The 13613-nt window shown below is 32.6% G+C and overlaps 1 protein-coding gene across 1 annotated transcript; it reads right to left on the minus strand.

Moving 5' to 3' along the window:
* Positions 1 to 1310: 1310 nt before the first annotated feature.
* On the minus strand, positions 1311 to 9230 carry LOC114418491 (probable methyltransferase PMT15). The gene is made up of 6 exons (XM_028383857.1): positions 8292 to 9230; positions 5391 to 5601; positions 4637 to 4943; positions 3622 to 4017; positions 2448 to 2525; positions 1311 to 1847 (listed from the first exon to the last, which is right to left on the minus strand). Exons 1-6 carry the CDS (start codon positions 8988 to 8990, stop codon positions 1613 to 1615), a joined length of 1926 nt encoding a protein of 641 aa, XP_028239658.1. The 5' UTR covers positions 8991 to 9230; the 3' UTR covers positions 1311 to 1612.
* Positions 9231 to 13613: the final 4383 nt, after the last annotated feature.

A 13613-nucleotide genomic window follows, 5' to 3' on the forward strand; every position in this document is an offset into this window, starting at 1 on the left:
GACAGAAGAGTCATAGTCATGGGAACATAGTCATGTGATTCGGTGAAAACTATTTTACCTAACTTTGCCCGTTTGGATCACTAACTAGCATAGCACTAGAAGTATATTCATTTTTAGCTTGAATTGTATTTCACTTTGGATTGAGTTTTACTTTTTCATTACCCACTTTTTTGACTTCCTATCTGTCCTAACGCCTATGTTATCTCAATTTTAAGGAATTGTCAATTATTTGGATGCATTAAAACTTCAGGAAAAGCTGGTATTGGATGGAAAGTCTGATGGTATTCTGTCCTTGCAACAGGTATCAACATGTGAATGTAATGTGGTGCATTGGAAAAAATAAAATTGATCTTAACTAAAAATTTTAGAGTGAATAGGAGCTGAACTTCACTAGACTCATAGCGACACCAAGCCCATTTTATATCCAGTTATAGCAGTTCGTGAAATGGGACTTGGTGCTTGCAAGTAATGTATAAAAAGGTTGTCTAAATTATGATTGAATTGGCAACTCTATATAGTGTAATTCCGGGGTTTGAGGTTGGAGATAGGAAGATAGGTGTAATTGGTGTTTAAATTTGGGAAGGAATTACTTCTCACAGGCTGGAATTTGATATTAAATATTGCTCCTAATTTGAACTACTCTAGTCTCTAGTCACATTAAGAATGCGCTGAATGTATATAGACCAAATTAAGCATATGCAAGTGAGTTAAAGGTTAACATATGACAACAAGGACCAAACGGGTAACCTTTGCACGTACAAGGACCAATTCAAAAAACTTTTAAGAATAGGGACCAAATTAAAAATCTGCCACATGTATAAACACTAAATTATATGTTTAAACTTTTCTTTATCTTCCTTCCACTCTAAGATTGAGGCATAGCTTTTTAGTTTTTTCAATAAGCACTTACATGAACAAGGCTCAATTGGTAATCTTAAAAAGGTAATCTTTGGGTACGTGATTTGAGCGCCTGTTGTAAGCAATACGTTAATGGAAAGGCCCTATAATTGTTTCATTTTCCTGTCCTCGATTCTTGTTGTTATGTGGCAAACCCCCACCAACTCTGCACATTTTTGCATATTCAAAGTTAGAATTTAGTTGAACATGTTTAGAGATGAAAGTATTGAATTGCGAACTGGTGCAAGGGCATGAACTTGCACACACATTTTTTCTGATGAAAGATTAGACGAGGTAGAAAAAAACTATTTAGATATTTATGGCATGGACATGAATAAAAGCTACTAATGTTAAGACATTGTGATATTTAATTACTCATATAATAGCTTTTGAATAAGGGAACATAAGTAATCAAACATTAAATAATGTCAGATGTCCATTCTATTTAAGGAGATAAGAGGCATGTTATGGCAATACGGCCCATATTGAGACAACTTGGTTTTTACTAATTACCAGTTCCTGTTCCAATCAATTTACATGCTTTCCCACTATATTAAAATTTGATGAAAAGCTGCCTCAAATATTCCAGGGCCCATAATTTTACAAAGAATTTTTCACTTTTACCACTAACAAGAATGAGAGTTTGAAAGAATTGACTCATGAGAAAATTCACAATAAAAGAAAAACAGAATCCTGAAGCATATCAAACTAAGTGCTAGCTGTGTTGGTTTCTCTCTGGTGGTGGGGATGTCCAGTACTCTTTTACTGCTACCAGAATCTTCTGTCTCTCATAAGGCCCTTCTTCATGGTCTGTAATTCTGGCATCCCATTGCATTTCATCTGCAATGATCTTCACCTTCGTCAACACATCCACATCATCTCTCAAAATGACACTGCCTTGTGGCCGCAAAATCCGGTCCATCTCGAGAAGAATGTCCACCATATCACATCTGTGACACATTAATTTGATACATTAGTAAGGTTCTAAAACTTTAATTATAGTCATTACTGAGATAAGGTGTTTCTTAATTTTTAAAGTTAACTAGAAAAAACAGGCGATGCTATATCTATCCCTTAAACTTTTGAGCTAACCAAAATGGCATCACCTCATATGACTTATTAGTTAGGATTAGTTTCCACTTCTTCTGTCCTATAATAAGTGTCATCCTAGATTATTTTACTTTTACAGATACCAAAAAAAACTAATAAATAGATGAAAAAGAGTAATAATTTTACAAAATTAACCAAAATAACATCACCTCATAATGTCATATAAAAACCAAAATGACATCACCCCAAATGACTATGATTAGTTAGGAGTAGCTTGGTGACTACTACACCAACCCTCATCACCTAACAGGTGATGCTGTTTCTTGAATTTTTTAGCTATAAAAACCAAAATGACATCACCCCAAATGACTATGATTAATTAGGATTTGTTTGTCAATATTGGACTTTTAATTTGACAAATAAGATTTAGAATTTTGTTAGACTAAAAAACTAGGTTCTCTAGATTTGGCAATTACGTCTAATTGATTCTAAATCATTACCTGTTCTGGTAGAGGCTAAAAACCGAATCACCATGTATGAAGTCATAAGTTCGCGGGTAAGTGGACATGGCTTCACACCTGAAACAAGACAAAAGTTAGTATGCAATGAAATTTAACTACCATGTCTAGGACAATTTTAAATTTTATTTTTATAATACTAGATTGAAGGATTGCAATTGTTAAACAGTGTTCTGTCTATAGTAAAGGACAAAAACGGGTAGAAATTGAGTTGTGTGTGTAGCACATAAGCAGGCATGATTTACACTCCTTTTGTCATAACGCTGCTGTTGGTGGCAGGCTATGCTATGGAAGAAGGATTTGGTCACGGAAACGCAACAAAACACAGTAAATGTCCAAATTATATGACATGGAAACACCCCCACACAACACTCAAGATGAGTCTTAAAAAACATGTGAAAGGTGTTGTTTCATTCCAAACCGCTCTTAAGCATTACATTGAATTTTTTTTTAATCTCAAAATAAGATGAAATTATCCAACTCAACACAACCTAAGTTGCTCTTAACCTGTTAAAGAACAGATTGAATTGGGTTGAAATCAAACAAAGTTCAATTCTAGTAAGTTTGTGGGTTAGATTGGGTTGACATGTCAAAATATAAAAAAAGAAAAAAAAAACATTAAAAAAGATGAACTGACTCGCATGTTGACTCACTAAATAAATAATTTAAATATTCAAACATAAATATAATAGTACAATTATAAAAATGTCATCTTACTAAATTGATTTGATACAAATACTTTCTAGAATCTAACATCATATTATATTTTATTCTAAAAAATATTTTTTTAATATCACTAATGTGTGTCCATTCATACAAAAGTGTTTTGCTCACAAGTGTATGAATCAACAAAAAAATATTTCGTTAATTAAACACTCAAGAAAAAGTGTCCCGTAAATGTCATAGAAGTGTTAGAAAAGTGTCAGTGTTAATGTGAAAAACAATTTGACACCGTGACACATCAAATGGGAGAGGTGTCCATACCCTATAGGTGATATAGGTCCTTGACCATATAAAAAGTTTTAAACTATCAACTAAGAACATGCTGATTATCTAATTATGATTTTCAAAATACCTTTTTTTCACTCATCTACCTATATTGCTTGTCTATTAATAAATCACTGAGGTTCTCCCTAGTAAAAGAAGAAAGGCATACCAGTTCTGATAGGTTCCAATCAATCCACGTTCATACACAACACCAAGGGTGTTGATTTCAGCCTCAACAGGGACAATGTTCATGACCCACACAGGATCATCAACTAGTGCAGCTGCAAAGCCTCCCAAGTAAGCATTCATATCAAGCAGATTTCTGTATCTCCCACGCTCCGCTAGTTGATGATCCAGTTTCTTGTAGTATGCCAATCTCTTTTTCCATAACTTGGTATTTTCTGTGAACATCTCAGCCGTTATTCCTTCCAAACTCTCACTTCTAATCCTTGGGGGAATTGAAGTTAGTCTATTAGGCCAGTTAGCCAATCCCCCACCGCCACTAACTTCTTTGATGTTCTTTACCTCAGGAAGTGGGGTCAAGCATGTATCCAGCTTAGTGTACCTGCAATGAAAAAGGCTTGATAAAGCAAAAATAACCTAAAGAAAAACATGCATTAAAAAAAGTTTAATTTCTATGCTCTATTAGCATACAAAATTCTATGATGTCAATCAATCAGAATTCATAGTAGGTGTGACTTTTAAGAGTTATTGTAAAAGTCAAACAAACTTATTATATATGACAACTTGTAATTAGATTACAATATAAAATCTCTACATATATCAGCATATAAATTATTCTCTCTTAAAACAATTGAGTGGCAAAAAAGGAATGTTATCATCTTGTTGCCCAATAAGATGTAGGAACCTTTAGAAATGCAGTATGAAACAAGGAAGAATATGCAACACAAGCTTAAGTGGCTAGGTAGTATGTTCTAAAGATAGGCTTACTAACTAAAGCTGACATCTGACTGAACACATTGTGCTGACTAGTCTCTTTACCATCCAACTAGTTTTGGTATTACTTCCAAACTCTCTTTGGCAGCAAGAATAATTTTCTCTTTTCTTTTGGCAAGAAACACTGTAAAAGCTAATGGAAAGGAGGCAGAACATAATAGTCCAACTAATTCCTCCTACCAATGAATTCATGAGATCAATATCAAAGCTGAAAAATGTGACATTACCATGCTGTGTCTGGATCCTGTGCCTCACCACATAAGGGTCTACTACCACTCTTGAAGATCTTTCGCTTGAGTTTGCAATGTGCATGATTGGTTGGCTTCTGCCATACTGCAAGGTCGTCCTTTTGCACCAACTTTTTCCAGCATAGACTCTTAGCTACATCCTCAATACCATCCTGTTCTTCTTTGAGACTTTCATGAGTCCTTTCCCAACCTCTCCAGTGTTTCTCATAGTTTATTGGTGGCCCTGATAGAATCCAATACCCCCCTGGACGTAGCACTCGATCAATTTCAGTCAAGTATACTCCATCTGCCCAGGCCACAAACAATGCATTGTCACATTTCATGCAAACACTCATTGGAAGCCTAGAAATGTGAACATGATTTACATTATATTTAGGCTTTGGATAAACTTCTCCCCATAAGCATTTATAGGAGAAAAAAGTAAGGTAAAATGAATTAAATATATCTCGCAAGCTAAAATCAACTCAAATGAATGTTAGTAGCATTTTTCTCTTACACTCTTTTTTTAACACTCTTTCCAATTCATAGAGTGTCAACTACTCACTAGCATTCCTTAATCAACCTATGCTTTTCATTTTTTATGGATGTTCTCTCATCTAATTTTTCTTCGGAAGTTGAAGTGATAAGTTTATTTTAACTGAAAAAAAATTCAATTCATTTTACCTTTTTATTCTAGATACTTAAAAGAAGAAGTTTATCCATATAAGATCATGTTAGGGACTAATGGATGTACCATACTGGCCCCAAGGAATGAGGCAACGAGAGCAATGAGCCATGTCAAAGGCCCTTGAAGGGTATGGAAGCCTGATTGTGGCAAGAATTCCAATCAATGCAGGAATACCTCGTTCAAGAGCAAATTGAACCTGGGATATATGAGTATCTCTTGGTGCAAATGACATTGTTAAAATGTCACGGGATAGAAGATAAGCTCCAAAGCTTGCAACCTGAGTTGTAAATTGCAAATTGTCAAAAGGCCAAAATAAAATGTCATACAAAAGACTGAACTTATGCTTATTAAAAAAATCTAATGCGGTTGTTTTGAGTATCTTTCAATAGATGAACACATGTTATGTCACTAATACTAGTGCCTGTTGTAGTTACTGTGATGTTGATAGTCATCCCAGGAACATAAATGTTACTTTTTATTATTATTATTATTATAATTTCACATATATCGCTATAAAAATAAATATTACAAAAGTGGATAATTAAATATATATATATATATATATAATATAATATAATTAGATAACTAGATAATAGTGTACAAAATCTTTGTGGTATTAGGATATTTTAATTAAATTCTATTACTAATTTACTATCATTATTACTACGCATGTGGAGGGAGGAGGTGAAGTCTTGATTAAGTAACTTATAATTCAGGAAACGGGAAGTATGATTGAGATGGTTAGGTTGTAAGCTGTCATTTTCTTATTGTGCTTTTCACCTATTTTCCAACAAACAATGTCAAGACAAAAACAGAAAAGCAGATTATGATCGCCACAAAGTGAATTAAAAGACAGTTTGGACTGTTTGGTAATTTAATATTGCAATGTTTAGTTAAATCATTGAACCAAAAAAGCTTCATGCTTTCCAAGAGAACAAATTTTATAACCTAAATAGTCATTTTCGTTTTAAAGGTGTAAAACACAAATAAATTAATCTTAAAAAAATGAAAAATTCAAATTTTAATATTTGAAAGGAAAAAAGAAATACAATAAATTGATTTATCCGTTAACTTAATGTTAACAAAATAAGTCTATGTGGTACATTGAGGAACGAATTTGTCAGCACTCTACGCATTCAAGACGAAAATGACTATTTATCCAAAATATAATTTAATTTTTATTTTTCACTCCTTTTTTAATTGTTATAAGCATAACATTGCAATAAATACTTAAAAAAACAAAAAAAACATAAGTTAAAACAAACATAATAATAAGTATAATATTGATTAATAGACATAATTTTTTTATTATTTTAAAATTTCTAATGTGATAAAATGTTACTATAATATAAGACTCAAGCAAAAATGTACCACCATTAAGTTAATTTTATAAAAAAATGATATCTAACTTGATTCTGTCAATACTTATATTGTTATGATACAAATTTCAGACTAACAGAAAAATTATGTTTATTAATTAATATTATATTTATTATTATTATATTTTTTAAATGTTTATTATAATATTATATTTTTAACGATTAAAAAAAATAAATCAAAATTAAATTATATTTTAAATAAATAATTATATTTATTCTGGATATATAGAGCACCCACAAATTTATTAATAATATGACTAAAGTAAACAGATAAATTTCACAATCTATACATCTAGTATAAAAATAATTATTTAACTAATTTTATATTTTAATAATTATGCTTTACTTCGATTTGAAGTAAAGTAGAAGATTTTTTTTTTCAAAGCCTTTCCTGATTATTCTCCTTTGCTCTCGACTATCTACAAAAGGAAAATAAAATAATAAAGGCAAGAGAAAAAGGTAAAAATTTTACATAACTGACACACGCATAGATTTGGTTCAGTCATTAAAACAGTGTTTGAGGCCATCTGGCCATGCCTAAATTTAATTCAAGGGGCCCCACTGACCTGCACAGAACACAAGCTGCAATTTGGCATTATTTAAGACAACCATGAACAATTCCACCCTCCACTGATTTCAAAGTGGTTTTTTCGAAAGAAAAAAAAAACTATGTACCAATAAGATCTTATCAAAACCCATTAACTACCATAGATGTCACATAATTAATCCATAGGAAATTTCGTCAAACTTTTTGAAACCACACCGGACTCAACCACCAGAATATAAATACTTTTCCCATAAACTCAACGCCCACTATCTCACGCATACTCCTATAAGGAAACAAATGTATGATTTAGGATGTGTCCGGGAAAAAAGTTCCGTTGAACAAACCTACTTTAACTTCAATACAAGGTAGTTTTTTTTTGGTGGAATTTAATACTCCTACAAAGTATAGTTGCTTCAAATCAAATTACTCCCAAAATTCACTTTCAATCAGAGAAGGAAAAAAAAACCACTAAACGGAAATTTCAGGACTAGTGAGGACCAACCTCGAACTTTACCCCAACCAATACCATTCGTGCACAAGGGTTCAGCCTTCTCTGGATTCGTCAAACTACCTATAAAAAACCGGTCGAATCTCCCTTCAAAATAAACCCAAAATTTTGTACTCCACCCACCAAAATTCTATAGAAAACTACTGCCACTAGTTATTTCCATGTCTAGATCCAAGATCCTAATCACTTATTAAAAGCATTAGCACTTTTTAACACATTTTTTCCATTAATTAAAATTCATTAAATAAAGTGAATTCTTTTGTAATTTTCACTAAATTTTATATAATGTATTATTAGAATGTGCTAGTTGGACTTAGAACTTAGAAATAACGTTTATTATGCATTGACTTATAGCAAAATGGCGAATACTCCGGTCAATCCATAATTTTCATGAATCACTATTGGCGAGCATAATCCGACAATAAAAACGTGTGGTTGTAGTTGTAAACGAAAGAAAAACAAAGAGCAAGACACGGAACCGGTTCATCCGACCGGAAATCCGGTTCAGGAATAAATAACATAAACGTACGTACCCCACAACCGGTGTCAATGGCGGTTCGGACAGACCCATCTCTGAGATTAATAAGCTTCCCAATGTCGTTGATGTATTGGTCGGCGCCACGTGGAAACATGGTCCCGCCGCCGGGGAACCTGAACCGGTTCCCATCGAACCGGACCCAGTTCTGGCCTTTTTTCTCTACGGTTAATTCCTTGTGCGGCGCGTTCGCGTACCACGCGGCGTCGCGGCTCGCCGGCCACCGCAGCGGCTGCCGGTATCCGTACGGCGCTGGAATCCGGCACCGGAGACGCTCCTCCGGTGCTGGACAGTGCCGCTCCCGGTACGCGAGTCTGTGTCTCGGGAATGAAAGGGATCGTTGTTGGTCCTCGCAGGGGGTGTGCTCGGAGAAGGGGGACGCGCAAGGAGGGAGGTAGGGCCCACGCGCCACCGTGGGAGGCAGGTCCGGGAGGAGGTGGTGGGCGGCGAAGTCGAGATTGGTGGATGATTGGGTTGTGGCGGTGGTGTTGGGGTGGAAGCATAGGGAGGAGGATTCTGCGACAGCGGCGATGGCAGCGGCGGTGGTGGTGGGGTAGTGGCGCCAGAGGCCGAGGAAGTAGAAAAGGGTACAAAGAAAGGTAGCAAAGGTGAGAAGGTAGAGGTTGGTGAATAGGGTGTTAGGTTTTTTGCGGGTGCAATTGTGAAGTTGGGTTAAGAAGTTATTTGTGTTTGCCATGGTTTATGAGTTTCTTCTTCTTTCACTTCACGTGGACAAAGTGAGAAAGAGAGAGAGAGTGGTTTTTACTGTTGGAAGTGTTGAAGTGATGAAGAATAAGTAGAGTTTGAGTTAAATGGGAGACCAAGTGTTAAGTATTGGGTGCTGAAGCTGATTATTGGTTAAGGAAGGAATAATAAGGAGTGTGGATAGGTTGAATTTTTCTGCAACTTGTACGGTGATGGTGATGGTGATGCTAAACCCCACTATAAATATCTGCTCCTCCCTCTCTCCTTTTCTTTCTCTTTCTTCTTCTATCTGTCCCCTTATCTTCCTCCCTTTTGTCTTTTCATTTAACATGAATAAACAAATATCCATGTTGTTGGTTTGTTAAAATATCTTTTAATTATTGGACAATGATGTATGGGTAGCATTATAATATATGTGGCACTTGTAAAAAATATATTTTTGTTTCTGTTAAATAATCAAAATATACATTTTATCCTTATAAAAAAAATCATTTTTTATCTTCATAAAATTAAAAAAAAAAAATTATCTCAAATTAGGTTTGATTGACTCTTGTATCTATGTGTCACTTTCATTCATACTTGTCACTTCCTCATTTGCTTCATCATTTGTTACAATTTCTGTGGTTAATCTCCCCTCCCACAAATTAAAAAAAGTCGCAATTTTTAAACCTTTTTTTCCAACCTTATTCGTCTTCCGACGACTATGTTTTCCGACGCTGACAACAACTCGTGGCGTCACATCGGGCACGATGCGCTAAGAGTCAAAGTGTTGTTTGACAGTGGAAGGAAGCTTAAAAAAATATTGTGTGTGTGGTTTAAGAAGGAAGAAAGTGGTTAAAAAAAATATTGGTTAAAATAATAAAATTTATACTAGCACTTAATTAGAACACTAAAAATTATATTAATAATGCAATATAATATTTCAAAATAAGTTTTTCTTTTGGAAAGGTCCAAATTATTAAAAAGATATAAATGTAATTTATACAAGGCATAGATTAATCTTTGTGATATTAAAGAAAAAATTATTAGAAAAAAAAGGCAAATTGAACAATTCTTTTGGACCAAACATTGATACCAAATATTTAATAACTTTGTTGATACTATTAGTGAAATTTTTTTCTCAATTATATTTTTTTCATTCAAAAATTTGAATTTGATATTTTATTTTAAAAAATTAAACCTAATTTTACTTGGAACAACATGTTAAAAAATTGGATAGTTTGCATAGTGTTCTAGATTCAAATATTATTGTCAATTAATAATGCGCCTCCATGTACTATTCATTCTATCGTTAAGTAAAGTAGTAATTTGATTCGTATATAAATAAAAATAATTAATTTTAAATTGATTAAGAAAAGTTATTTGATATCATTTAATTTTATTAATCACAAGTATAAAATAAAAGTTATTTTTAAAAGACCATTTATTGAACTTAACATCATAAATAAAAAAAAGTTATTGAAAATAGAATTAGAATTAAGTGAAAAATATTTGAGGAACGGTGATTTTATATATATATGAGTTCAGAATTAATATATTTACATATTGCTTACTACATATAAACAATATGGTATTTTCTACACGTAACAGGAAGGAGATGAGAAGCATTATACTACATACTCTATTATCCATTTAATCATGCAAGTAAAACCGACAAATCTAGTTGGCCATTAATGGATCATAAGCAAAACCATTCAGAGCTATAATAATGTTTTCCTTCAAAATGGATGTTACTGCTCTAAGACAAATTAACTAGGGATATGTCCATACGAGTGAGGTGGTAAGTGATAATGGCCCCAATTGGATATGAAAAAATGGAACTGACCCTACCTACCAAATTTTAACTTTTTCTCTTGTCTTCGTTTGCCAAGAAAATATTCTTGAGAGGAATGAATGGTGTCTAAACTTGGAGACATAATAGATGAATCGTGAGAATGGGTCAAGAATTAATCCCCATAAGTGCACATGGGACCTACGTGAATTTTATTCATTGATGATTACTAGATCATAGTCACGGGCTCATCAAATACAAGTTCCTACCTTAGGCAAGTGGGTAAATATTTTCCTTCCAGAAAGGATTCGATAATTGATAATTTGAAATAATGAACTTTCAGTCAGTACTACTAATTTATTTTATACAAAAAAATGTCGGATCGAAGCTTTTATTGGGGGAAGGTATATATGTATAGCAGGACCCCTAAGGGTTGCGTGGAGAGAGGGAATGCATATATTATATTGTCACAAATAAAAAATACTACCTTTCTTTCAAACAAAATAGGTGAATTTGGTGGAAAGAAAATTAATAGAATGCTAAAATAAAGTCTGAGATATTTCATAGTTAAGTTTATGTTTGGATTAAAGTTCAAAATATTATATGTGCCTTTCAATATAAATCAAACATATAAAAGCAAAAACAAGAGTAGCCATCCTTCGATAAAATTACTTTTGCTTCAAAAGTATTTTTTTACTTAAAAATCAAATATACACTTAGTTATTCCAAAATATAGATGGGAATTATTGTTATTATTATTTTTCATTTTGCTTCACTTTCTTGGTTTCTCTAACTATTAAGAGTGTGTTTGCATAGATGTTCAATTAAACGCAACCAATTTTCATCCAAAAGCTTCATTTTTTTTTTATATTTCGTGTTTTTTTTTATCTTAGAAAGCATGAAATGTCCATTGAACGCGATTATCCAAACACATTGTACAAGTTTTCTTCAGCTCTATTCAAAACAATGAATTTTGAAGTGTGTTCCAATGTTCTATACATGTAAATAATAGTTAATGGTTAAAACTTAGAAGTTAAAAGGGTCAATCTCCATTCTCCGAGATTTCTCTTATATATATATTTTTGGTCAACTACAAGATATTTGTTTACAGAACTAGTAGTATTTTCTAACTTGAGATTTTTGACAGGCTTGGTGCATAAACAATGAAAGTGGAAGCCCAACCCAACCGCACCGGCGTTTGGGCACATAGGTCAATATAATAGCACATGGTTGCATTGGTTGTTATTAGTAAATGTGTGAACTTCTGATCTTTATTAATATATTAAAACATTAGAAGAAAAAAAATTAAAACAGAAAAAAATGTATAGACAATACATGTTTGGATAAGTTTTTAGAAGTATTTCTAACAGAAAAATATAATAAGATGAGTTTCTTCATAAATTAAAATGAAATTTTTGTTAATTAATTATTTTGTAAAAAAAATCATATAATTTTTCTAAAAACTAAAAAAATATCTACAAATTAATTAATGATTAATTAATATAAAATTTATTTTTTATTTTTTCTTTCCTTAGAAGTATTTTTAGAGAAACTTAGCCAAACATATTTATTCTCCTTCAATTACAAACTATTGTTACATTGTATCCATTTTGCATGATCATAGAAGACCTTGTTTACTTTCTGAAACTTTATATTTTATTTCTCTACGCTTGTTAAAAAATCAATTTCCCATCTTGCATGATCATAGAAGACCTTGTTTTGGTCCCCAACTCCCACCCCCCTTTTCCTTGTTAGCTTTTAAATCAGTGCCAAAATATTGGCCCGATAATTTGGAATTGCTTTCATTTTTCTTATTTTTCTTGTTTCCTTACTTCTATTAAATCGAATTAGGCCACCTTGACTCTATATATTTTCTTTTTAAAAAACATAAAATACAGAAAAGGAATGGAAAAGAAAACATATAAAAATAATAAAGAAGAGAGAGGCAACACAAGCTTGCTATTCTGAGTACGATACAGGGTTCTTTCTCTTGGTCTCTTGTTTCTTTCCCATTCTTCTCATTCAAATTACAAAGAGTAACAGAGACATTGCATGCTGAGCGATGTTGCATGGTTTGGCAATTTCTCACCCACCTCCAACTAGGGAACCACGCCTCAACATCACAACATGCATGTGGAGGTACAATAACAAGATTTAGCAAAGTTATAAATTATAATTGGTAGATAACTTTAGTTTTTTTAAACATATTATCAAGAATTCAATTCATTTTTATTGAGAGAGATAAATACATCTCAATAATTTTTATGTCTCGGAAGAAATTAGTCTCCAATAAGATATCCTTGATGGAAAAAAAAATGCATGTACACAACTCAGACCAACTCAAACATAAACGTGCAACAAGGTTAGTCTATAATTATAAATTATAAATAATTGAAAAAGGATGAAAAGAAAGGGATGAAGAATTCCACATAGAACAGAGCCACTCCTCATCATTCTTTCCTCTTCATAAATCCTCTCCTTCGTACTATTTTACATCTTTTTCTTTTTTTACATATACTAGTTTACATCCTAATCTTATAAATATATAATAATTCCTTTCAGTATATTAAGTATTATAAACTCTAGTACTATTTTCGATTTCTACAAATAAAAAAAAAATCTTTCGATATGGAAAGTAACATTCTGAAAAAGAAAGAGAGGTCTTTCTGCTACGAACCATGTCTTCTTCTAAGCCCCAACACCATCATGGGTAGTTTGCTGAGCTTAGTCCGGTTTCTAGAACAAATCTGATTTTGTATTGGGCTTAAACCACTCCTTTGCACCATAGTCCAAATTATCGTTTCTAAATAACTAGCAAATTGAAAAGTTTAATTAAGCTTAATT

The sequence above is a fragment of the Glycine soja genome, chromosome 7 (assembly GCF_004193775.1).
Source record: "Glycine soja cultivar W05 chromosome 7, ASM419377v2, whole genome shotgun sequence".
Taxonomy (NCBI): domain Eukaryota; kingdom Viridiplantae; phylum Streptophyta; class Magnoliopsida; order Fabales; family Fabaceae; genus Glycine; species Glycine soja.